The sequence below is a fragment of the Polyodon spathula genome, chromosome 4, assembly GCF_017654505.1.
Source record: "Polyodon spathula isolate WHYD16114869_AA chromosome 4, ASM1765450v1, whole genome shotgun sequence".
Taxonomy (NCBI): Eukaryota; Metazoa; Chordata; class Actinopteri; order Acipenseriformes; family Polyodontidae; genus Polyodon; species Polyodon spathula.
This window is the reverse complement of record NC_054537.1, coordinates 1,455,716-1,482,851: the sequence shown is the minus strand read 5'-3', so window position 1 is coordinate 1,482,851 and position 27,136 is coordinate 1,455,716. Positions and strand designations below refer to the sequence as shown.

The following is a 27,136-nucleotide window of genomic DNA, read 5'->3' as shown; positions in this document are numbered from 1 at the left end:
AGGAGCAGGAGAGGACAGTGTTAGAGTGAGGTTTATTAGCACAGTGCAACAGTCTCAATGACTGGGTTAGAGTGAGGTTCATTAGCACAGTGCAACAGTCTCATTGACTGGGTTAGAGTGAGGTTCATTAGCACAGTGTAACAGTCTCAGTGACTGGGTTAGAGTGAGGTTCATTAGCACAGTGCAACAGTCTCAGTGACTGGGTTAGAGTGAAGTTCATTAGCACAGTGCAACAGTCTCAATGACTGGGTTAGAGTGAGGTTCATTAGCACAGTGCAACAATCTCATTGACTGGGTTAGAGTGAGGTTCATTAGCACAGTGTAACAGTCTCAGTGACTGGGTTAGAGTGAGGTTCATTAGCACAGTGCAACAGTCTCAGTGACTGGGTTAGAGTGAGGTTCATTAGCACAGTGCAACAGTCTCAATGACTGGGTTAGAGTGAGGTTCATTAGCACAGTGTAACAGTCTCAATGCTTTGCTACCCATCTCCTAAGGTTCATTACAATTATGGAAGCTTTTAATATGACACCTCACTGACTAGTTACTTGGAAGTTGCATTGGTAACACTTTACATAAAGTGTCTCTAATTACTGTGTATTTACATAGTAGTTACACAGTAAATATATGTGTACTTACACATAATTGCAACGTTATTATGTATAGTCACAATGTACTTAGCATTTCAATCTATTTGCTTGACATATGTAATTGTATCACAAGAGGGTTAGGGTTAGGGTTAGGGTTAGTGTTAGGGTTAGAGTTAAAGATAGGGCTAGCATTAGAGTTATATCATGCAAAACATTTTGCGCAATAAGTACATTGTAACTATGCATTAATACACATGTATTTACTAAGTAACTGCTACGTGAATACACAGTAATTAGAGATACTTCATGTACAGTGTTATCATTGCATTTGTGTTTATATCTTCAAATGATCCCTTAAAATGACAATTGTATACAATAAACAAAACAGTAAACACCCATTCCATCTCTTGTAACTGTAAAATGTGTGAAACAGCTTCAGCTGCGCATTGGATACAGGCTTCAATTTCACTGCTGACTGGTAGCTACACCACTACTGTTCATAAACAGGACTCCAAATGCATTCAGTTCACAGAGTTCAGTGCAAGGGTCAAGACTCAGCATTATTGTAAACTACACACAACCTTTGCAGGTCACAACAGACAGTTTATTACATCACATTGTTGTAATATGACCCTGGCAATTGCAAGTGACAGAATAACTCAAAGCAACCCTTGAACTACATAAAATGAATGATTAGGTGGCCTCTAGAATTAGTGCAACATGACTGTTGCAACCAGCACAACCCAGTCTGCAGTTTAAAGTGCTGGCCATTGCTAGATTCTAATAGAGGATTTGCCTGGAAGTGCCTTATGTTAAGAAAGAAATTAGTTACAGAGTGTTGTTTTTTAATATCCTCCTATTTTATATGTTGCTATGCTTTGCCTATGTATTTTCTTTTCCTTCTATTCGAATGATGTGAGTTCTGAATGTAAAGGCAAGCTTGTGGACGTTACTGATAGGGACATTCCTTATTTGGGTATGATATATGGAGAATGTATGTGTGCTGTAATCTCTTGCAGTGATATCTCTTATTAGCATGGTGTGTGTGTGTGTGTGTGTGTGTGTGTGTGTGTGTGTGTGTGTGTGTGTGTGTGTGTGTGTGTGTGTGTGTGTGTCGAATGCATACATTCTTATTAGAAGGACCAACAGGGTACCAAGTTATATTGGAAAACAGTTAGAAATAAGGAATTGTTAAAGAATGAGGTAACCACAGGTTGGGTATAAAAAGGCTTGTATAGAACCTATTTGCTGGACGAGAGGAATGAGGACAGCACACTCTATCATCATCTGAAATGGATGTGTAATAAAGCATCACTTTTAAACTGACTAATTGTTGCATTGAGCGATTCATTTTAGGGTAATCTACACAATGAGACTCACACCAGTGAGTCAGTAACACTTAGATATTTTTAAGCAGAAATATTTTCCTTTGTCTATTGAAGCCAGGTGGTGTAGGGGTCTGTATGGAGAGTTTCCATTGGGTAATACCACTGATGGGAGTCATCATTTATGAACTTTTGAAAATCATGCCCGCTGTGTCTATCTTTGGAGATTTTGTAAAATGTATTTTATGCAAGCGCTAATATGCATCTATGTACATTACTAACAGGGCTGTGGCTGGGTTCATTACATCTGCAGTCCATGAAGTGGCAAAGCAACACAAAGTCTTCCAGAAATAAAAAGCAATTGTGTTGTAAAGTGATCTTAAAGCTGCAGTCTACTTTGTTACAAAATGAATAGATTTAAAAACAAAAAAAATTTCACATATAAATATACAACATTTTCCTTTTTAACATGCTCTATATTGTCAAATATTTTGTTTCCTATACAGTGAATACAGTTTGTTTGGGGGATTTAAAAATATATCTAGTGTGATGCAATGCTGCTGCATATCAAGCAATGCCAACAGCCCTGCATGTTGATTTGAAAGTTGTTCAGCTTCAAGTACAGTAGTGTGCAATTTTACAGAAAGTTTCACGCTGTATTGCACACTGTACACAAAATGGATCGTTTGTGGTGACTCCCTTTAGAACTCTGAACGAGCCTCACACTGAAGCTCGATCATTGTTTTTTGCAATACCAAGCAATCAAAGCTGTCTTTAGTTTAGCCTTGTCTGTAGAAAGCGTTCAATAACGCCCAGTTATCGATAGCATTCTGCTGAGTTAGTTTAGCCTTGTCTGTAGAAAGCGTTCAATAACGCCCAGTTATCGATAGCATTCTGCTGAGTTAGTTTAGCCTTGTCTGTAGAAAGCGTTCAATAACGCCCAGTTATCGATAGCATTCTGCTGAGTTAGTTTAGCCTTGTCTGTAGAAAGCGTTCAATAACGCCCAGTTATCGATAGCATTCTGCTGTCATTCACTCTTATGAATACTGTAGAAAGCGTTCAATAACGCCCAGTTATCGATAGCATTCTGCTGTCATTCACTCTTATGAATAGCAGGCTGACGCTGAGGACTGATGAAAACTTTATGCTAATGACCATGCGGCTGTGGATGAAATCCAATCATGTGCTCCTGCTTCCTCATTCCGACAGGCATTAACCCTTTATGAATAGAGCCAAAGTGGTCTAACATTTTCACACACGAGTGCCTGTTGTTTCTATATCACTGACTACTGATTGAAAATTGGTATTCTCAAACCCTGAGGTTTTCATGCAGGTTGGTGTATAAAGGATATAAATGACAAGTCTTGAGGTGTTCTAACAAATTTGCACACTACTGTAACATCACACTTTCAGGTCAAAAGTTAGTATGAGAACGTAACCCTACCCAAGAAAGAGCCACAGCATACTGGGAGCATCGGGATTACGTTTGAAGCAGGCTTAGACATTCAGTTCAAGCTTGACCTCTCCCATTTGGGTTTCAAGAGGGACGGCCACTAACTGATGTTTTATTATTAAACAAATGCAAAACAAGAAAAAAAAAACAACTGGAGCTGATATTTTAAAAGTGAGCTTAATTAAAATCCACATCCTTAAATAAATAAACACTTAGATCTGGAGGCTGTGTGAATCAGTTGGTATGGAGACCTATTGTTTTGATTAACAGTGCTTCTAATTGTTCATCATCACCTTCATGTGCTGTTTGTTTGCACTATCGTATCTGATGATTACCTGTGCAGTATGTCACGGCAGTAAAATGGGCCCTTACAGGTTTGCACAGTCACAGAGGCAATGTTTACTATAGAGACTACAGCAGTCGGCAACATATTTCATTTTTCTAAACATAAAAAGAGCATTTGAACCAGTAAAAGCTCTCTTATAAAGTACTGTCCCACTACTGTTATTCCATTCCCATTGAAATAACTCTGAAAAACAATGCACCCAAAATAATACATTAGATGGGTAGACCTGTTTTCATGTTTGGGTTATACTGTATATGCACACTGATTAAATGATTTTGGTCATACTTACTGTTTATCAAATCTACAGTTTCTGGAACAGAAAACATATGAATAGGAAAGTAAATTATCTAAATATATGTGTGTGACGGAAAGATGAGTTCTGGTGATGAATCTTCCTCCCAACCTGTGAGGGCGCTAAAGAACGGGAGGAGAAGCATCTGGAAGGGCTGGCCTGATAGTTCGTTTCCGGGTCAGGGAAGTGGGTCAGCCTGGAGGGAAGCGCGACTCTGTTTAAGACCGTATTGATTTGAAAGGTAAACGAAGGCAGCTGCAAGTAATAAGGCAGCTGCAACCGTTTACCTCGATATCATGCGGGATTACATATAGGGGCCAGGGTAACGCTGATCTTCTCCTTTGTTTGGGTTAAACAAGTGGAGAGAGAGAAGGACTGAGAGAGGAGCTCTCAGAGTGGATTGTGTTAGTGTTTGGTATTGTTGTGTCTGTCCGTGTAACTGTCTGTTTTTGTATTCAGCACTAGACAGTTAACGCACATCTCCGGAGCTGTCGAAAGGAGAGCACTATCCGGAGCACCACTGCACTGAGCACCTGCACGTTTTCGATCACCCAGGACTGGTGACCGTACCGTTGTTTTTGTTCAGGACTGTGCCTTGTTTTCATTATCCCCGTGCTTTACACATTGTTGTGTATTGCCGGGGAGTTACTATTTTTGACGGTCGCCAGACCTGGAAAAGAGCAATAAAGCACTTATTCACTGAATCACTGTTGTCTGTTCATCACTCCTGCACCGCATCACCGCGACATCTGTTCCCCTTACCAACCACTTTGCCACAATGTGACATAAATTTGAATGTTTATTTACTTTGAAAATCCAGCTCAGAAATCGTCTCATAGCAGCACTGCATTAGTGAAGTGCTGCTGTTTGAAATATTTCCTAAACTAAACCTGGAACACCACTGCAATAATGCCCCAGGCCAAATTAATCAGGACTGCAATAATGCCCCAAACAATTCACCAGCCAGTCTGCAATAATGCCCCAAGCCACAACTCACCAGGTCTGCAATAATGCCCCAAGCCACAACTCAAGCCAGTCTGCAATAATGCCCCAAGCCAAAAAAACCAGTCTGCAAAATGCCCCAAAAACTCACCAGCCAGTCTGCAATAATGCCCCAAGCCACAATTAATCAGCCAGTCTGCAATAACAAGCCCAATTAACAGCCAGTCTGCAATAATGCCCCAAGCCTGTTCACTGAAACTCCACTTCAAGCCTCATAGGGAGATCACTGTCCAGGATAACTGGGATTGACGAAGAGCGAGACACTGCCTAACACTGAAACTCCAGGGAGATCACTGTCCAGGATAACTGGGATTGACTGAAGAGCGAGACACTGCCTAACACTGAAACTCCAGGGAGATCACTGTCCAGGATAACTGGGATTGACTGAAGAGTGGGACACTGCCTAACACTGAAACTCCAGGGAGATCACTGTCCAGGATAACTGGGATTGACTGAAGAGCTGAGACACTGCCTAACACTGAAACTCCAGGGAGATCACTGTCCAGGATAACTGGGATTGACTGAAGAGCTGGGCACTACATAACACTGAAACTCCAGGGAGATCTCTGTCCAGGATAACTGGGATTGACTGAAGAGCGAGACACTGCCTAACACTGAAACTCCAGGGAGATCACTGTCCAGGATAACTGGGATTGACTGAAGAGCTGGGCACTACATAACACTAAAACTCCAGGGAGATCTCTGTCCAGGATAACTGGGATTAACTGAAGAGCAGGACACTGCCTAACACTGAAACTCCAGGGAGATCACTGTCCAGGATAACTGGGATTGACTGAAGAGCGGGACACAGCCTAACACTGAAACTCCAGGGAGATCACTGTCCAGGATAACTGGGATTGACTGAAGAGCGAGACACTGCCTAACACTGAAACTCCAGGGAGATCGCTGTCCAGGATAACTGGGATTGACTGAAGAGCGAGACACTGCCTAATACTGAAACTCCAGCGAGATCGCTGTCCAGGATAACTGGGATTGACTGAAGAGCGGGACACTGCCTAACACTGAAACTCCAGGGAGATCACTGTACAGGATAACTGGGATTGACTGAAGAGCTGGGCACTACATAACACCACATATGGTGGAAGTCATACAGTACACAGACATTGACTTGAGTTGAGGTGTAGAGTGGAAATCTGTAGCCCAGAGGATTGAGAAAAGGACAGGCAGTCTGCAATACTGCCCCAAGCCACAATTCATCAGCCAGTCTGCAATACTGCCCCAAGCCACAATTCATCAGCCAGTCTGCAATAATGCCCCAAGCCACAATTCACCAGGCAGTCTGCAATAATGCCCCAAGCCACAATTCATCAGCCAGTCTGCAATAATGCCCCAAGCCACAATTCATCAGCCAGTCTGCAATAATGCCCCAAGCCACAATTCATCAGCCAGTCTGCAATAATGCCCCAAGCCACAATTCATCAGCCAGTCTGCAATAATGCCCCAAGCCACAATTCATCAGCCAGTCTGCAATAATGCCCCAAGCCACAAATCAGCCCTGCAATAAAGCCACAACTCACCAGCCAGTCTGCAATAATGCCCCAAGCCACAACTCACCAGCCAGTCTGCAATAATGCCCCAAGCCACAACTCATCAGCCAGTCTGCAATAATGCCCCAAGACAATTCATCAGCCAGTCTGCAATAATGCCCCAAGCCACAATTCATCAGCCAGTCTGCAATAATGCCCCAAGCCACAATTCATCAGCCAGTCTGCAATAATGCCCCAAGCCACAATTCATCAGCCAGTCTGCAATAATGCCCCAAGCCACAATAATCACCAGCCAGTCTGCAATAATGCCCCAAGCCACAATTCATCAGCCAGTCTGCAATAATGCCCCAAGCCACAATTCATCAGCCAGTCTGCAATAATGCCCCAAGCCACAATTCATCAGCCAGTCTGCAATAATGCCCCAAGCCACAATTCACCAGCCAGTCTGCAATAATGCCCCAAGCCACAATTCACCAGCCAGTCTGCAATAATGCCCCAAGCCACAATTCACCAGCCAGTCTGCAATAATGCCCCAAGCCACAACTCACCAGCCAGTCTGCAATAATGCCCCAAGCCACAATTCACCAGCCAGTCTGCAATAATGCCCCAAGCCACAATTCATCAGCCAGTCTGCAATAATGCCCCAAGCCACAACTCACCAGCCAGTCTGCAATAATGCCCCAAGCCACAATTCACAGCCAGTCTCATGCCCCAGCCAGTCTGCAATAATGCCCCAAGCCACAACTCACCAGCCAGTCTGCAATAATGCCCCAAGCCACAACTCACCAGCCAGTCTGCAATAATGCCACAATTCATCAGCCAGTCTGCAATAATGCCCCAAGCCACAATTCATCAGCCAGTCTGCAATAATGCCCCAAGCCACAATTCATCAGCCAGTCTGCAATAATGCCCCAAGCCACAATTCATCAGCCAGTCTGCAATAATGCCCCAAGCCACAATTCATCAGCCAGTCTGCAATAATGCCCCAAGCCACCAAGCCAGTCTGCAATAATGCCCCAAGCCACAATTCATCAGCCAGTCTGCAATAATGCCCCAAGCCACAATTCATCAGCCAGTCTGCAATAATGCCCCTGTTCACAATTCACCAGGCAGTCTGCAATAATGCCCCAAGCCACAATTCATCAGCCAGTCTGCAATACTGCCCCAAGCCACAAGTCATTTCCCTGTTTAACCTACAGTTACAGAACTACCATAGAAGTCAACATATTTCTTAAAAGACAATTTTAAGATAAACAAAAAAAAAAAATCATCTTTACAAAAAAATAGGGTAAAGAAAGTGTTTTTAGAGCCCAAAGTACAAAAAGTCACAAAAACACAAAAATAAAACTGCAATAGTAGTACCAATAATACCCCCAGTTAGTCCCCTCTCTCCTGTGCCCCCCCAAAACAGCCTGGTGCCCCCCGTAGCGCACGCTCTGCCGTTAAGAGTCACAATGAATCTGACACAAACACAATGCTGGAGTGATGTTGACACACAGAGAACATCCAGGCTTGTTCTTTAGGCTACATTTCATCTTATGGTAAATGTCACTACTAATGAGCCATCAATCCCCTGTAGAGAATGTTCCCCAATTCCAGAGTCATTTTTAATAACTCAATTCACATACAATCATGTAATAATGTCATTCCATATCAGTGATCTGGTGACACTGATAAACGATGAGGGTATTATTATTGATCCCTATATGCAGGGATGCAGAATAGTTCATTTCTAAAGCACAATTCTCTTATCAGATTCCAAGTGAAATAGATCTATTAAACCTAGCCTATAACTTGGTTCCAGAAGGTTTGGAATTTCCTGAAGACTTGGCATCTGTGTTCCAGATGATTTTAAACAATCTGCAACCCTGCCTATATGATTGCAAAGTGTATTCTGATTTCAATTATTCCACAAAAAAAAATATACCAAACAATGCTGCTAACTTGCTACTCAAGAATACAGTGTATTTTCTCTGTTACAGCAATTCTCAGTAAAGGAAGCAGTGCACACTGGGCATGCGTGTTCAGCAGTAATTACTTTTCGGAAACCTTTAGGATCAAGCGCAGTGGTTGAGAAATGCTCAAATCAATGTAAGTGTAATTGTTGTTGTGACTGTAAGCCAGTACAGAGTGCTTCAGAGGTAATGGATATTGAACTTGGTAATGTTGTAGCCCCAGATGATCTGTGTAGAACAAAGCTTGATAAAGGCTGAGGAGACGCTGAGGTGAAACAGAAGGTCTCTCGCCCTGACAGTACTCTGCTCTTGAACGAACACCACTGAATGTGACAAGCTAATTCCAAACTGAGTTGTTCTGAAAGAACACACAGTGCCCCTGGGGGATGCAAACACTAGCTTCTTCAACAGAGCCGAGTCCTGCCAAATAACACGTTGGCAAGACTTCTTGCAAAAGTCTACCATAGTAAAAGCATAGCAAAGTGTAATAAAGCTCAGTCAAAGCACAGTAAAGCATAGGGAAGCATTGCAAAGGCCAGACTGTCTTTTTAAAATCAGGCATCAACTACATTAGTAAAAATAAATCCCCCGAAGAACCGCCAGGTGGCGCATTTTTCAAAGCTAACTCTTCAATGCGAAAAAAGAAAAAAAAAAGCCATACTGACAGGAGAATGAAATGGTGACAATTACATACAACCTAAATATAACCTAAAAGCAATAGAATATTTAGTCTCAGTTTGGATAGAAAACAACATTTATATTATCATGACCAAGATTTGGAGCCTTGTTTCTCTTTCAGGGTATAAGCAATACGTGTGTGTGTACTGTAAGCAGTGCAGTCACTGAAGAGTTCTCTCTGGATCTGACTCTTTCATGGTGCTCAAGCAGAGTGGAACCCTTGAAATTCAGAACTCTCGCAGACTTTCAGAAGATTCCAAAAGAACATTGCCAAAGCTAAGGGCTAGATTCTCAAAGCTAAGGGCTAGATTCTCAAAGCTAAGGGCTAGATTCTCAAAGCTAAGGGCTGGATTCTCAAAGCTAAGGGCTGGATTCTCAAAGCTAAGGGCTGGATTCTCAAAGCTAAGGGCTGGATTCTCAAAGCTAAGGGCTGGATTCTCAAAGCTAAGGGCTGGATTCTCAAAGCTAAGGGCTGGATTCTCAAAGCTAAGGGCTGGATTCTCAAAGCTAAGGGCTGGATTCTCAAAGCTAAGGGCTGGATTCTCAAAGCTAAGGGCTAGATTCTCAAAGCTAAGGGCTGGATTCTCAAAGCTAAGGGCTGGATTCTCAAAGCTAAGGGCTAGATTCTCAAAGCTAAGGGCTGGATTCTCAAAGCTAAGGGCTGGATTCTCAAAGCTAAGGGGATTCTCAAAGCTAAGGGCTGGATTCTCAAAGCTAAGGGCTGGATTCTCAAAGCTAAGGGCTAGATTCTCAAAGCTAAGGGCTGGATTCTCAAAGCTAAGGGCTAGATTCTCAAAGCTAAGGGCTAGATTCTCAAAGCTAAGGGCTGGATTCTCAAAAATCATCTACTGCCCTTCTTCCTCAGCCTGGGCTAGATTCTCAAAGCTAAGGGCTGAGATTCTCAAAGCTATGGGCTATCCTCCTGATTCTCAAAGCTAAGGGCTAGATTCTCAAAGCTAAGGGCTGGATTCTCAACCTTAATTGCTTCTATTCTTTCATACCTTAAAATTCTAAAAGGTGTGGTCTGGAATCCAAAGCATTGTAGTCTATTGATCGTCTTTTTCAGTTAGAACATAAGAACATTTTACAAACGAAGGGCCATTCGGCCCATCTTGCTCGTTTGGTTGTTAGTAGCTTATTGATCCCAGAATCTTCATCAAAGCTTCTTCTTCAACAACATTACTGGGGAGTTGATTCCAGACTCACAATTCTCTGTGTAAAAAAGTGTCTCCTACAGAAAAAGTCCCTGGTCCAACTGTCAATAATGAATGCATAGTCTTCTTTGTTCACTGCCATTCAATTCTTCTTCTGCAATTCAGCCTGGGAATAATTCTGGTCGCTCTTCCAGAGAGGTGACCAGAACTTACTGAACTATACTTCCTGCGTGCCAATAAGAATTTGTCTGACTGGTATTGTTGCTTCTAATTAATGAGTAAACAGGGCATGACACTGGGAACTACTATGTGCAGTCATCTCAATTATCCTCCTGCAATTCTACACAAATTACCACCGCTTAGTAAATGAGGCCCTTAGTGTCAAGTGTTACCAAAACCAAAAAACAGGACTATAGGCTTGCTATTTTTGTGTACAGTTTGAACTGTAGACTTTTACACACCTTATATTGCTTTCTATTCTTTCATACCTTAAAATTGCTAAAAGGTGTGGTCTGGAATCATGTTGTCTATTGGGAGGTCAGGGGGATTGTTTAACCTGCATTTTCTAAGCAAAAATTTACTGGGAGGATCTGGATGCCCATGTATTTCATATTTATTAATTCACAGTTCATAATGAAAAGGAATACAGCAAAATATTTGCATAAACACCATAGCCTGGCAGCCAGGAACCTCCCATAGCACAGCCTACTGTCTGATGCGACACACTCTTTGCTAAATTCAAAGTTATCCTGAGCTTGAAATATATATGCAACACCTGTTTATGTAAAAGCATGTACAACATGTACCTAAAAAGCTCCTTTCCTTGTGGTGGTTACTCCCCTATTCACAACACTGCAGGAGAACAAACAGCTGCTGACTGCTCACAGCTTCCCTGTGAAAATGATTCTTTCTTGAGTAATTCAAAAAGAATATTCATTGAAGGGAAATCATTTCCCTTCTTCCAAGGACAGCCTGCCAGACATGGTAATTTACCAAATGCAGCTGTTGTTCGCAATGTCTGGGCCACAAAGAATCCAGTTCGCACAGACCTCCAGGTAAATCAACACTTTTGGTAACACTTTACATGAAGTGTCTCTAATGACTGTGTATTTACATAGTAGTTACTTAGTAACAATGTCATTATACATAGTTACAATGTACTTAATGTGCCAAATGTGTAATATAAAAACAACTACACCAGCAAATACATTACACGACTGCCATATGAATTCAAGTTTTAACATGAGTTATTATATTTGTTTTATATAAATGTATGCTTCATGAATTAACAGCAGCCTAGAAAATCAATAATGAACTCATGTGTTTGTGAATCGAGAGCTGTATTTCAGAAAGGTTAGAGGCTTGTTCCTGTGTTCACTCTTCTGGCTTCACTAACTGTGTTCACCCACAGCATTTAGCTGAGACAGACACTGAGATAACCATGATCTATAATCCTGGCATCAGTGTTATCAGCAGGGTGAATGACACCATGACGCTAATTACTCTGCTCTGGTAAAATGTGATATAAAGGGCCAGTCGCCTCGATTCACTTGCTTGCTCATAGCCTGTTTGCACAATAAAGCTGCTTCTAATCCATGTGTCAGAAATTCTAAATAAAGAACTAAAAATAACAAACAATTCCCTTTGATTCTTAAAAGAAGTCTTGATCTGAACTCATTACTTGGGTATTAAAGCAACATCTATGTGGATCAGACTGATTCCTTTACAAACCAGGGAGTTTTCTTTTTTGTCTTCTTTGATTTGCCAAAACCCTTTTTTGTTGCCTTTTGAACCATTTTGGATTCAGTACAGCCCGGTTCTGTTTGTTTAGAATTCAAATAAAATCAGTCGATTGTTACCCCACATACTGCTGCTGCGTACCAAGCGGTTATTTGCTTTACAAGCATTCTTCAAAGATGTCCGTGTTTTCAATGATGCTACACATGTAGAGTCAGCACACTTCACAGAGTGTTATTAATAGAATATTATCTATTGGACTAGACACAAGCAGCTGACCTTTGTTACCATATCCTATCCTGTCTTACTGGAAACAACAGGTGCACAATGTGCCAGGGATAGGAACCATAGTACAAGGGAAGAACAAAGATTTCGAATAAAATAAAACCATGTTCTAGATCTATCTATCTATCTATCTATATATATGTGTGTGTGTGTGTGTGTGTGTGTGTGTGTGTGTGTGTATGTGTGTGGTGAGTGTGCGTATGTGTGTATGTATGTGTGTGTCTGTGTGGGTGTCAGTGTGTTTCAGTGTGTGTGCGTGTGTGTGTGTGTGTGTGTGTGTGTCTATGTATTTTTCTGGATGTATAGTAATTGTTTGGAATTATTTTATTGTTGTATTGTTTATTATTGCGTATGGTCTATTTAGTTCTCTCTTTGTATTCGTGTTTTCTATTGACAGGTACCTGCGCTATCCCTGTGGGTGCAAAGTGAATAAAATAAACAGGAAAGTTCTACTGTTAGAATTTCATTGGTCTCAGATTTTCCTATTTGAAAAATGCACACTTTATGATAAAAGAGAATTTGATTTTGTACTGATAATTTATTTGAAGGTGATGGATATGAATATTTTACAATAGTGCCCATTACATTATGCCTGATTTGATAAAGTGCCTGTTTTGCTCAATTTTGCAATCAGGCTTCGGCCCAGTTTTCATAATGTGAGTCGGTAACACTGCCTGGTTCGGGTATTAGTGCAGCTTCTGCTGTTTAAACACTGTCACCTCAGAGCTGTTCATATCAGTGAGAAAGGGATCTGCAGGAAATTGTAATCTTCGCTTTGGTTTTTTGATTCTTCCTTGTACTACAGAAGGTAACATCATTATTATTGGAATTTGTTACAACAGATGCTGCACACAATTCCCTTTGCAGTGCATGTGAAGAGTCATTTCATGATGCAGGATTTCTATGTGGTTACTGGTGTGTTTGCAAGTTTCTCTTGCTTTAACTGGAGATAATGGAGCCCTGCCGAACTGAGGCAGTAGGGCAGGGCTGGAAGTAACCACACAGGTATTTTAGAGAAGGGAGATTTATTCTGAAAGAATAAACAGAAAACATGTCTCAGGGGATCCAGTCCTCAAACAGCAACACAGCTCACTGCAGACAGTACCCATTACATGTTTCAGGGATCCAGTCATCAAGCAATGACACAGCTCACTGCAGACAGTACCCATTACATGTTTCAGGGATCCAGTTCTCAAGCAATGACACAGCTCACTCCATACAGAACCCATTACATGTTTCAGGGATCCAGTCCTCAAGCAATGACACAGCTCACTGCAGACAGAACCCATTACATGTTCCAGGGATCCAGTCCTCAAGCAATGACACAGCTCACTGCAGACAGAACCCATTACATGTTTCAGGGATCCAGTCCTCAAGCAATGACACAGCTCACTGCAGACAGAACCCATTACATGTTTCAGGGATCCAGTCCTCAAGCAATGACACAGCTCACTGCAGACAGAACCCATTACATGTTTCAGGGATCCAGTCCTCAAGCAATGACACAGCTCACTGCAGACAGAACCCATTACATGTTTCAGGGATCCAGTCCTCAAGCAATGACACAGCTCACTGCAGACAGAACCCATTACATGTTTCAGGGATCCAGTCCTCAAGCAATGACACAGCTCACTGCAGACAGAACCCATTACATGTTTCAGGGATCCAGTCCTCAAGCAATGACACAGCTCACTGCAGACAGAACCCATTACATGTTTCAGGGATCCAGTTCTCAAGCAATGACACAGCTCACTGCAGACAGAACCCATTACATGTTTCAGGGATCCAGTCCTCAAGCAATGACACAGCTCACTGCAGACAGAACCCATTACATGTTTCAGGGATCCAGTCCTCAAGCAATGACACAGCTCACTGCAGACAGAACCCATTACATGTTTCAGGGATCCAGTCCTCAAGCAATGACACAGCTCACTGCAGACAGAACCCATTACATGTTTCAGGGATCCAGTCCTCAAGCAATGACACAGCTCACTGCAGACAGAACCCATTACATGTTTCAGGGGATCCAGTCCTCAAGCAATGACACAGCTCACTGCAGACAGAACCCATTATATGGTCACAGGTTCAACCAGGACAGAGCGCAATATACAAAATGGATGCCATTGAGAACTGTAACCCTATAAATGCTGAGTTTGTGATCATACCATTTCAGGAAGAATATAAAATCAATTTGAACTCTGTTACACAAGCATAGCAATGCAATCTATTGCAAGGTAAAGTTTACCTCAAAGTTTCACTAGAAAGTGTGATTGCACAGGCCATACACACTTATTCTATCGGTAGCTACCAGGAAATAATGGTTAGCATGGTAAGTGTTTCCCATAATCTCCAGCGCTGCAGTTTCTTTGTAGTGACACAATATTGCTGTTTAAAGCTAGAGAGGGCAGTCTAAAGAGCCATCTCACTGCAGTTAAACATGTGCAGTGAAATGATTAAGCACTTTCGGAACAGACTCGGTTTATTGTTTCAATTTGATAACTACTGATACGTTTGGAACAAAGAACTGGACTGAAGGGGCTAAGGTTGCCAACCCTTGATTTAAAGTTATGACATTTTGAACTGCAGTACTCCACCACTCCCCCAAATAAGCATTCCATAAAAACCCACACACCCTCAATAGCATTGCTTAGATCTGCACACTAAGACAGTTTGCAGCAATAGAACAGAACAAGCGCACGGCAGCAGTCGACTTGGAGATTCCAGCATGCAAGAGAAAAGCACTTGACCTATTTCGAAAGGCACTTGCTACTTTGTGGGAACAATTTCCATTCCAGTTATATCACTATTCATTTATTTTTGGGCTGTTTGCAGACAGTCAGCTATACTGCAGTTTTAACACAGCCCCACAAACAGAGCACTGGCAAAACATTATAAAATGCCATGCAGTTCCACAGCTCGCTACAATGGAGGTCTCTACTGTACCTTCCCAGGAAACCCACACACAGGACAACATTCAGCATGCCACATATCAAAGTGGCTTTTGCTTTGTCGGCCTAGTATCCATGACTTGACCTTTATGGAACCTGCCCTTCACATTGATGTTCTGTCTGTATCTCAGAAGATCCTAACCTATGTGTAAATATCTTGGTAACATGTACATCAAATGCTAAAAAAAATGGGGAACGCCATGCCTATTAGAAACAAATATTTTATATACAGTTTCCATTTAGCTGGATATCTTGCAGACAAAAATAAGGATTAATAACAGAAACCAAGGAAACACCCAGAAACCACTTGACATTGACAAGAAGGTAACGACCAACACTCACGCTGGAAAATAGCACCTTGCACAAAAACAGACCCTGATACGACATCAGCCAATGAGAGAGCAAGGCTGAGTGACTCTGAATTAACCACAGTGGAAGAGCTAATAAAAGAGAACCACTTAAAGCTAGCAGTGACAAATTCCAGTGGAGGACAAGAGCCAAGAAACCGCTGAAGCACAATGGAAAGAGTTCACAAAGGGACAGCCTTTCACAAGGTGGATACACTGCAGGTAAATGAAGATCAAAGGATGTTTAAAATAACCCTTAAGAATCTGAATAACCCTTAATAAAAGGAGATTCAGCCAAAATAACAAACCTTCCCAAGAACTACAGTATTAATTACTACATCAAATGAGTGGCACTCACCAGTTCCAGAACACATGATAACAATAGCCCCGGGCTATATTAAACTAACATGTTGCTCACTTGCACTGGGATTGTAAATCCTGTGATCTGAGATTAAAGTGAGTTCCCTGGCAGAACCATTGCTTTGATTCATTTCAGTCATGTGATGAACATCACTTTACAAAAAAAACACGTGCTATATTTTTAAACTGCTAGCGCTGGGAATGTCCCTCTTCCCAAACTATGCCTAACAAGACCCATTTGGCAAAGGAGATATTTTAAATCCTACATACAGGAAGTGAGTGATGCAAAACTCTGCTTCTTTATGAAGTGAGGCAGCCTTTGTGAATAAGAAATGCTCACCTCTCCAGTAGCAATAACCTGGTTTGAATAATTCTAATTATCCACACAGGTGTACAAACAGAAAGCATACCTGGTCCTACGAGCCACGCGTCTCATACTGTACCTGAATAAAGGCTTGCAGGCCTCCTGTGCTGTCCTACAGCAGTTTGTACAGTATTATGTATCCTCTGTATGCTTATGCACGTTATCCCTCTTGAATAGGTTCTTATGGTCTGCTATCAGTGCCTGTCCTTGCATGTGTCAGCTGGTTCTCCTTTCACTCAAGCTTCAGGGTTTCTTTCTGTATGGTTTACGTGTGTGGTAACCCTAAACCCATTTATGCATTTATGGATTTAACCTGATGACTATTTAGGACACTGAGGTAAGCAAGGGCACTGTCTCATGCCAACAATTACAGGGTGGCTTTTTGTATTATCTTCCTACAGATGGTACTCTAGCTTGCATACAATTGCTGATGCCATGGACAAATTCTAGTTATAATAGATCATCTGGGTTCCTTTTCAATTCCTTCTTGACAATCAGTCTGAAGGTTTGCAATGCTTTAAGCTCCAGCAGCTTGCTGTGCTGATTATTATAAACAGCACTGGAGCAGCAGCAGCAGCAGCAGTAAAATAAAACACTAGATACACTGGGGTTTAAAGAATTGACCTTTGGACAAACTGTTCTTTACAGCCATGGTATTGAAGATTCATAGGCAGGCTATATGTACCATATCAATATACATTATGCACTGCAACATGTATGTGGACAACATTGACAGTACTCTACAGTACTGTGTTCCATTCAGGGGGTTGAAAAGGCAACACTCTCCTTAAAACACTATGGTCCAGTGATTTGGGGCTGCAGCAGCGTTGGGCTCTGTTCCTCATGCTCGGCTTGGCATCCACAGCGACAGACCCCCATTGGAATGTAGTGTTGCAATCAGAGCCTGGCGCGCAGCTCCACAGTCTGAAGCTACAACAGCAAAGGACTTGTTTACGGCTTTGGTGTTTACATGTATTATTAGAACAACCAGAGCAGGTAGGGTCTCTGACTGGCTCATATCTGAACCTGGAAACCACTATTCTTTATTTCTCTGAGGCTGTTGTGCCCAAACAATAATGACACTGAGAGCATAACACTTTACTGTAGCAGTAAAACTAATGAAAAACAATAAAGCTATAATGAGGGCTAAATAAAAATGATCATTTCTAGACCTACTTGGACCATTTAGACAATAGCCTGCTTATAAGGGCCACACCGAGCAACGAGTACAAACAGACATTCGTAACAAGTATGGTAATTTTTCCAAGCCTGAGTAATACACTGGTAATTTTGGTATTACTTGTTATTCAGAGAGAATTTTTTTAAATTTTTTTTTTTTTTAACAAATGCTCTTAATCATCTTCTGGCTCCAACAAGGTACTGACAGCTGCCAGTCTGTCCATTTTAAATCTAGAGATAGAGAACCAATGGGGATGGGGATAATAATAATAATAATAATAATAATAATAATAATAATAATAATAATAATAATAATAATAATAATCCTAACCCCGCCAATATAAATACATATGTTATAGATGCACCTTAATTTAGTCCTATCTGCGCTGTGTTTTATTATAGTTTATACACCCAGACATCCAAGATATATACACACACTTATCGATGAAAAAGTCATTTCATTCACCCTGAAATATTAAACATAAAAAACAGAGTTTTAACATAATTTTGTAGCAGAACGGCAGTTTCTCTCTTTCATGTTCTCTCTCGGCCTGTCGGCCACGCCCCCTACAGCACCAGCCTGTCATTCTCTGCCACTCGCTCATCTTGAGCAGGACGGCCACAGAGCACAGATGGGCCGTGTACCTACAGTTAATTAACAACATTTAAACTCTAGCTACACTTCTTTCTTTTAAATTGCAATTTAAAACTTAATAGCTATTAATTAAAATACTTAATGAGTGCTACAAACCTGCTTCCTTTACTCAATAACATAAAGTTTTGACAGACACTTGCATCAGTTTAGTGCACATGCCTTTCTTAAAACTTTAAAACATAAAACTTTCTTAAACTACCTTGACAATACACATTAATATCTCTCTCTGTGCCAGCCCCCTAGGCAGATCCGCAATTATAAACCCTGTCATACTCCCTGCCAGCCACCCCAGGAGACCCTGTGTGCCCCCAAGGAGAGCTCTGTACAGGACAATGGGACTGTAATGACAGAAGTCAAATAAGCAGCTGCTGTCTACAGCATTGCTTTCCTAATACCCAACTACAATCTCATCATACTGCAGTATATAATGTACAGAAGCATCCCCCATCACAATAATCCCCCAAATAACTACTAAATAATAAATAAATAAATAAATAAACAAATAAACAACTGGAGGGTTTCAATTATGAGTGGCTCCCATTGCAGTATTATTTTAACCCAGCTCTTGATTGCAAAGGATTTAGCTCTCTTAGCTCACACATAATGCACAGACAAGGAATGAAGGGTTTATTTCTGAAACTTGCCAACTTCCCCCATTAGGAAAGTGAATTTCGTTAATCTGCCGAAGCTCTATTTAGCCACACTGTTCATCTTTTCATTTCATTTCAACGCTCAGCCACCTGAAACAGCGCTCACTAGCAGAGTCAGCCAAATTAAGTTACAGCCATGGTGCGATCACATGGCCCAAATCATCTCACATGCCAGCCTTCCTGCAATCTAGCATCAAGCAAACGCTTCTGCCTAGCACTCTTACCCCTCGCTCTTAATACACAGTCACTCCGAATACATGAAGTTCCTTCAACCTGAGCTAAAAATAAATAAAATCTACAAAGTTTAAACATAAATGAATATACTTAATAGAGCACTTACCACTAGGTTCCCAATCACCATGACCAGCATAAAGACAATGAGGCACAGGGGCTCCCCTGCGACTTGCATACAATCCCACATGGTTTCAATCCACTCTCCGCACAGCACGCGGAAAACGATAAGGAAGGCATGGAAGAAGTCTGTCATGTGCCACCGAGGCAGCTTGCAGTCCTTATTGATCTTGCAGACGCAGTCAGTGTAGCTTTTCCCAAACAGCTGCATTCCCACCACGGCAAAGATGAAGACAATGATGGCCAGGACCAGGGTCAGGTTCCCCAAGGCACCTACAGAGTTCCCGATGATCTTAATCAGCGTGTTCAAGGTCGGCCACGACTTTGCCAGCTTGAAGACCCGTAACTGTGAAAAGGGGGAAGAAGCATGCATGTCTTAAACAGAACCCCTGCAGCAAGTTCAAGTGTGGATTCAAATAATATGGGAGGAAGGGCCTTGTGAAGCTCCTGAATTATGAAATACTCTGCCTTCATCTGTCAGGGAAGCTGGGACGCTTACTGTTTTACAAAATAGCTTTTCTATCTTAGACTTCCTATTTCACAATCAAAACTGCATTTTCTTTTTGTCCGTTTTTAAATTACAATTAATTTACATTTTAGTTTTAGACTCTTTAATTGTTCTATTTCTAAAAACAAGCTTTTTTACAAATAAAACCACATTTTTAAAATGTCTATTTTATTAAATGATGTAGTAAGCTGTTTTCCATGTAATGGTTTAAAGTGTTCCTTTGCAACATCATGCTTTTCAGGGATGTCCGGACCCCTCATAAGGTGCTGGAAACTTAAGTTTTGGCTTGAAGGAACAACCCTGGCTGAAACTCTACTTCCAGCTACCCTGAACATGCCTGACCTCTCTGAGCTTCTGAGACAATCAGAAAGCAGGAATGCCACGTTTACTGGTGAGGAGCAAGAAAAGGGCAAAGGGAAGCAGATTTACTGGGGTATTGGAATTTCTGTTCCAATACAAGACTACTAAGTTTCTGTTGTGGCAATGACAATACACATACAGTATGCTACCTTTGTTCTTCTAAAAAATACAGTAATACAGTAATACAGTACCATGAACTGAGAGAGCAGCTACTGTATGCATGCCAACATTTTTACATCTGCAGCAGCAGCAGTCCATTGAAATGTATGCAAAACCTTTTAAAACAATCATGTTGTGGGGGAATGGGGTTTTGTTGCATTTAGAACTAAAAACATCAGCGGTCGAAGGACTAACCTTCAAAGATTAAGTAATGAAAACAAAAAAAAAATGTATTTGTCAAATGTGTCCGGTTTAGCTGTAATCCTGTATTTTGTGATGCTTGATCCTGCAGCTGACTCCTCTCATCATTGGGTTAGGTATAGCAGATTATACAAACAGTGGCTCCTGCAAGCTGATATATGCACTGCACTTTTACAAACACTCTTTTTACAAGACATACAGTGGCTTGCGAAAGTGTTGACCCTCCTTGGCATTTTTCTTATTTTGTTGCCTTACAACCTGGAATTAAAATTGATTTTTGGGGGGTTTGTATCATTTGATTTACACAACATGCCTACCACTTTGAAGATGCAAAAAACATTTTTATTGTGAAACAAACAAGAAATAAGACAAAAAAACAGAAAACTTGAGCGTGCATAAGTATTCAACCCCCCAAAGTCAATACTTTGTAGAGTCACCTTTTGCAGCAATTATAGCTGCAAGTTTCTTGGGGTATGTATCTATAAGCTTGGCACATCTAGCCACTGCTCCAGCTCCTTCAAGTTGGATGGGTTCTGCTGGTGTACAGCAATCTTTAAGTCATACCACAGATTCTCAATTGGATTGAGGTCTGGGCTTTGACTAGGCCATTCCAAGACATTTAAATGTTTCCCCTTAAACCACTCAAGTGTTGCTTTAGCAGTATGCTTAGGGTCATTGTCCTGCTGGAAGGTGAACCTTTGTCCCAGTCTCAAATCTCTGGAAGACTGAAACAGGTTTCCCTGTATTTAGCACCACCCATCATTCTTTCAATTCTGACCAGTTTCCTAGTACCTGCCGATGAAAAACATCCCCAAAGCATGATGCTGCCACCACCATGCTTCACTGTGGGGATGGTGTTCTCGGGGTGATGAGAGGTGTTGGGTTTGCGCCAGACATAGTGTTTTTCTTGATGGCCATAAAGCTCAGTTTTAGTCTCATCTGACCAGAGTACCTTCTTCCATATGTTTGGGGAGTCTCCCACATGCCTTTTGGCAAACACCAAACTTGTTTGCTTATTTTTTTCTTTAAGTAATGGCTTTTTTCTGGCCACTTCCGTAAAGCCCAGCTCTGTGGAGTGTACGACTTAAAGATACTCCAATCTCCACTGTGGAGCTTTGCAGCTCCTTTAGGGTTATCTTTGGTCTCTTTGTTGCCTCTCTGATTAATGCCCTCCTTGCCTGGTCCGTGAGTTTTGGTGGGCGTCCCTCTCTTGCCAGGTTTGTTGTGGTGCCATATTCTTTCCATTTTTTAATAATGGCTTTAATGGTGCTCCGTGGGATGCTCAAAGTTTCGGATATTTTTTTATAACCCAACCCTGATCTGTACTTCTCCACAACTTTGTCCCTGACCTGTTTGGAGAGCTCCTTGGTCTTCATGGTGCTGCTTGTTTGGTGGTGCCCCTTGCTTAGTGGTGTTGCAGACTCTGGGGCCTTTCAGAACAGGTGTATATATACTGAGATCATGTGACAGATCATGTGACACTTAGATTGTACACAGGTGGACTTTATTTAACTAATTATGTGACTTCGGTAATTGGTTGCACCAGCTCTTATTTAGAGGCTTAATAGCAAAGGGGGTGAATACATATGCACGCACCACTTTTCTGTTATTTATTTTTTAGAAAACTTCACCAATTTGGACTATTTTGTGTATGTCCATTACATGAAATCCAAATAAAAATCCATTTTAATTCCAGGTAGTAAGGCATAAAAATAGAAAAAATGCCAAGGGGGGTCAATACTTTCGCAAGCCACTGTATCAAGCTTCCACAAGCATTACAGGAATCAAACTCTGGCAAATCATTTATTAATTAGTCATTTAGCAAATGCTTTTAACCAGAGCAACTTACAGGGACTAGAGGTGAACTATGCCTTACAACTGCTGCTGCAGAGTCACTTCCAATAGGACCTTGTTTGTGTGTGTGTCTCATTCGAAGGACGAGTACATGCTGTGTTGTATTTGGTCTCTTCCAATAGGATCTTGTTTGTGTGTGTGTCTCATTCGAAGGACGAGTACATGCTGTGCTGTATTTGGTCTCTTCCAATAGGATCTTGTTTGTGTGTGTGACTCATTTGAAGGACGAGTACATGCTGTGCTGCATTTGGTCTCTTCCAATAGGATCTTGTGTGTGTGTGTGACTCATTTGAAGGGTGTAGATGCTATGCTGTATTTGGTCTCTTCCAATAGGATCTTGTTTGTGTGTGTGTCTCATTCAGGGCGTAGATGCTATGCTGTAATTGGTCTCTTCCAATAGGACCTTGTTTGTGTGTGTGTCTCATTCGAAGGACGAGAACATGCTGTGCTGTATTTGGTCTCTTCCAATAGGACCTTGTTTGTGTGTGTGTCTCATTTGAAGGGCGTAGATGCTATGCTGTAATTGGTTTCTTCCAATAGGACCTTGTTTGTGTGTGTGACTCATTTGAAGGGCGTAGATGCTATGCTGTAATTGGTTTCTTCCAATAGGATCTTGTTTGTGTGCCTGTCTCATTCGAAGGACGAGTACATGCTGTGCTGTATTTGGTCTCTTCCAATAGGATCTTGTTTGTGTGTGTGTCTCATTTGAAGGGTGTAGATGCTACGTTGTAATTGGTCTCTTCCAATAGGACCTTGTTTGTGTGCCTGTCTCATTCGAAGGACGAGTACATGCTGTGCTATATTTGGTCTCTTCCAATAGGATCTTGTTTGTGTGTGTGTCTCATTTGAAGGGTGTAGATGCTATGTTGTAATTGGTCTCTTCCAATAGGACCTTGTTTGTGTGCTTGTCTCATTCGAAGGACGAGTACATGCTATGCTGTAATTGGTCTCTTCCAATAGGATCTTGTTTGTGTGCCTGTCTCATTCGAAGGACGAGTACATGCTGTGCTGTATTTGGTCTCTTTCAATAGGATCTTGTTTGTGTGTGTGACTCATTTGAAGGACGAGTACATGCTGTGCTGCATTTGGTCTCTTCCAATAGGATCTTGTTTGTGTGTGTGACTCATTTGAAGAGCGTAGATGCTATGCTGTAATTGGTCTCCTCCAATAGGACCTTGTTTGTGTGTGTGTCTCATTTGAAGGGCGAGTACATGCTGTGCTGTATTTGGTCTCTTCCAGTAGGATCTTGTTGGTATGTGTGTCTCATTTGAAGGGCGAGTACATGCTGTGCTGTATTTGGTCTCTTCCAATAGGATCTTGTTTGTGTGTGTGACTCATTTGAAGAGCGTAGATGCTATGCTGTAATTGGTCTCCTCCAATAGGATATTGTTTGTGTGTGTGTCTCATTTGAAGGGCGAGTACATGCTGTGCTGTATTTGGAAACTAAACAACGCAACACAGGCTTGTTATTTTTGTCAGATATTCTCTTTAAAAAAGTAGACAGTTTGCTCTTTATAGGACTGTGTAGTTTTCGTTTCGTGTGACTGCTAAAGTAAAGCTATGAGTCATGTAGTAAGCTTTATGTTTTCATAATGCTTTGTTAGTTTAATGGAGTTTTTTGTCCCTTACCACAGTACATTTGCACTATAATTTTACAATACAATACACATTTCTACAGCTCCCTTCATCGAGAGGATCCCAAGTGCTTCACACACACACACACACACACACACACAGAATAAATGATTACATTGAAAACAGCCAAATTAAAATTGAATACAAATTTAAAAAGATACAAATGTGGTTTTAACTGCAAAATTAAAAAATATATTGTATAAATAGAACAATTAAAAGTGACTAAAACAAAAATAATTATACAATTGGAATAAAAAAAAAAAAATTTTAAAAAGTGTTTTGCAGTTTTCCTATGCTAGCCATGCCAAGGGATCTACTTTACAACAGTTTACCACAGTTTACCATGGTTTACCTGAGGAGTGAAAGGGTTAATCAGAAACAGAATTACCAGTCTGAAAGAGCGCAGCACAGACAGCCCCTCCACATTGGAGAGACCCAGCTCCATCAGACTGAGGCAGACGATGATGCTGTCAAAGATGTTCCAGCCCTGCTGGAAGTATTCGTAGGGATCCATGGCAACGATTTTAAACAGCATCTCCGCAGTGAAGATCCCAGTGAACACCTGTGTGGAGGGAACAGGAAGTGATGTCTGTCTCGAGGTATGCTGTTCACAGACACTGTGTGGGGGGGACAGGAAGTGATGTCTGTCTCGAGGTATGCTGTTCACAGACACTGTGTGGGGGGGACAGGAAGTGATGTCTGCCTTGAGGTATGCTGTTCACAGACACTGTGTGGGTGGGACAGGAAGTGATGTCTGTCTCAAGGTATGCTGTTCATAGACACTGTGTGGGGGGGACAGGAAATTATGTCTGCCTCAGGGTGTCTTGTTCACAAACACTTATTTAAGAGTGACTCTGCCGAAGACCCCTCCAACCCAACAAGGTTTATAAGGTCATGATATATTAAAATTCAAGCCATTTTAGCCTTTTAGTGCAAAACTGCAAACATTTTTAAAAGCATGAACATGTTAACATGCCAACTGAACAATTGCATTTGTTTTATTTAGCATGTATTCTTGTGTTTGATGTACAGTGGTTTGGTTTCCATAGCCGTGCTGATAAGTGGGTTAAATGGTATGTTTGGTCATGTGCAGAGGAGGGTTATCTGATGTCATAAGGATCGGATTCCTTTCAGAGCTCTGGTTGTCCACTCACTGTCATTACAACTCCTAGCTAAAAGACTGACATAGTGCAAAGCACTGACACTGTGCAAAGCACTGACACTGTTCAAAGCACTGACATTGCACAAAGCACTGACACTGTTCAAAGCACTGACTCTGTGCAAAGCACTGACACTGTGCAAAGCACTGACATTATGTAAAGCACCGACACTGTACAATGCATTGATACTGTGCAAAGTACTGACACTGTGCAAAGCACTGACACTGTTCAAAGCACTGACATTGTGCAAAGCACTGACACTGTGCAATGCATTGATACTGTGCAAAGCACTGACACTGTTCAAAGCACTGACATTGTGCAGAGCACTGACACTGTGCAGAGCACTGATGTTGTGCAAAGCACTGACACTGTGCAAAGTACTGACACTGTGCAATGCATTGATACTGTGCAAAGCACTGACACTGTGCAATGCATTGATACTGTGCAAAGCACTGACACTGTGCAATGCATTGATACTGTGCAAAGCACTGACACTTTGCAATGTATTGATACTGTGCAAAGCACTGACACTGTTCAAAGCACTGACATTGTGCAAAGCACTGACACTGTGCAATGCATTGATACTGTGCAAAGCACTGACACTGTGCAATGCATTGATACTGTGCAAAGCACTGACACTGTGCAATGCATTGATACTGTGCAGAGCACTGACACTGTGCAATGCATTGATACTGTGCAAAGCACTGACATTGTTTTTGAGGAGCCTTACAAGCAAAGATGCCTAAATGAAATTGAAAAAGACACTTGCAGTGCCTGTATCTGGAAACGTTTCTCTGTTAGACAATTGTTTTTTTTTTTTTTTTTTTAGTTTCTTCCCTTACTTTTATTATATGAGTGCTCATAGGTGCTGTGCACCACATGGGTTAAAATACTTTAGACGGTTGATAATACAGTTATATTTTAGACAGTTGATACTACATCAGCCTAATGGTGATTCAGTGCAGATCAATACAAAGTCCTTATAAAGTGCAATGCCTTTCAAATTTACCATGAGTCTATTTACTGCTGTCTCTAAACATCGTTAATTTGCACTCCTTGAGGGATTTCTTCATGGAGCAGAAGATGTCTGATAATATAAAAAGTTCATACCTGCTCACCCAAGACTATAAAGACACTCTTAAATGGTTTACTGCAAAACACGAATCCCCTCCGCCTGGGTGACGGCAGCAGAACATCTGTATTAATGTACATTTTAAATACCCAGTGGGGATCCTGTTTATCCTCTTATCCTTTACAGAGCCACTCAGGCATGGCTTTACTGAACAAAGGTCTTCATCGATCATCTGACAACACCACCACCACCATTTAATCTAATAAAACAAATACAGTTTGCTTCAATCAGGCTTACACTACTAATACAGCTGGAGTTGAAGTCCTTGATGTAAGAACATTTTTTAATGTGATTTATAAATGATCAATTAACGGATTAACAAAGAAGTGCTGTGTTACTGTGCATCTAATCCCGTGCAGAGCTCCCAAAGCAGCCTGACCATGTCACTTTCATTACTGACTGCGGCTCTTTCTCAAGTTACAGAGCACCCAGCAGACTTTACAACAAACATGCTCCCTTTTTATATCCCCTGCTGCGATACATAACGCCAGTTGTTTTGATTGTTTTAATCATGCATTCTGGGGAATAAAACCAGCTGGGGAATAACACCCAACACATTTGACTGTTGGGACTCAGAAACTGCAAGAAACGGAGCCAACATGGTAAGGTTTCTGTCGGAGTAACGCTGTGGAAAATAATAATCTCACTGAATAAGTTCAGACATGTTGTTTTCTGAAGAGGCCTGGGTTTATTTGTCATCACACATTCCGTTCCTCCAGTGTCTAGTCTTTAGTACCAGCTCACATTACATTTTCCTTTGATACGTTTCTGATTTCACTGCACGCTGTTAATTGCCACGTGCTTCACTTACAGAGCGCCCAGCTCGATGCACTGTAATCACACTCCCACAATGCATCTCCTCCACTGGGAGAAGGGATTAGGCATCAGTCTCCAAATAGTCCCACCCTCAAAGGTACAGAGCTAGACTGTATACAAGGGATCATTACAC

The 27,136-nt window shown here is 41.5% G+C and overlaps 1 protein-coding gene across 2 annotated transcripts in view; it reads right to left on the bottom strand.

Annotated features, from left to right (window-relative positions):
* Nucleotides 1-27,136, bottom strand: part of LOC121314040 (sodium channel protein type 4 subunit alpha-like) — a 189,053-nt gene that overhangs the window by 64,526 nt on the left and 97,391 nt on the right. For both annotated transcript variants that reach the window (XM_041246825.1, XM_041246826.1), the window contains exons 15-16: nt 24,284-24,457; nt 19,168-19,524 (exon numbers count right to left, since the gene is read on the bottom strand). In XM_041246825.1, the coding sequence (XP_041102759.1) occupies nt 19,168-19,524; nt 24,284-24,457 (531 nt within the window). The remainder of the gene's footprint in view (nt 1-19,167; nt 19,525-24,283; nt 24,458-27,136) is intronic.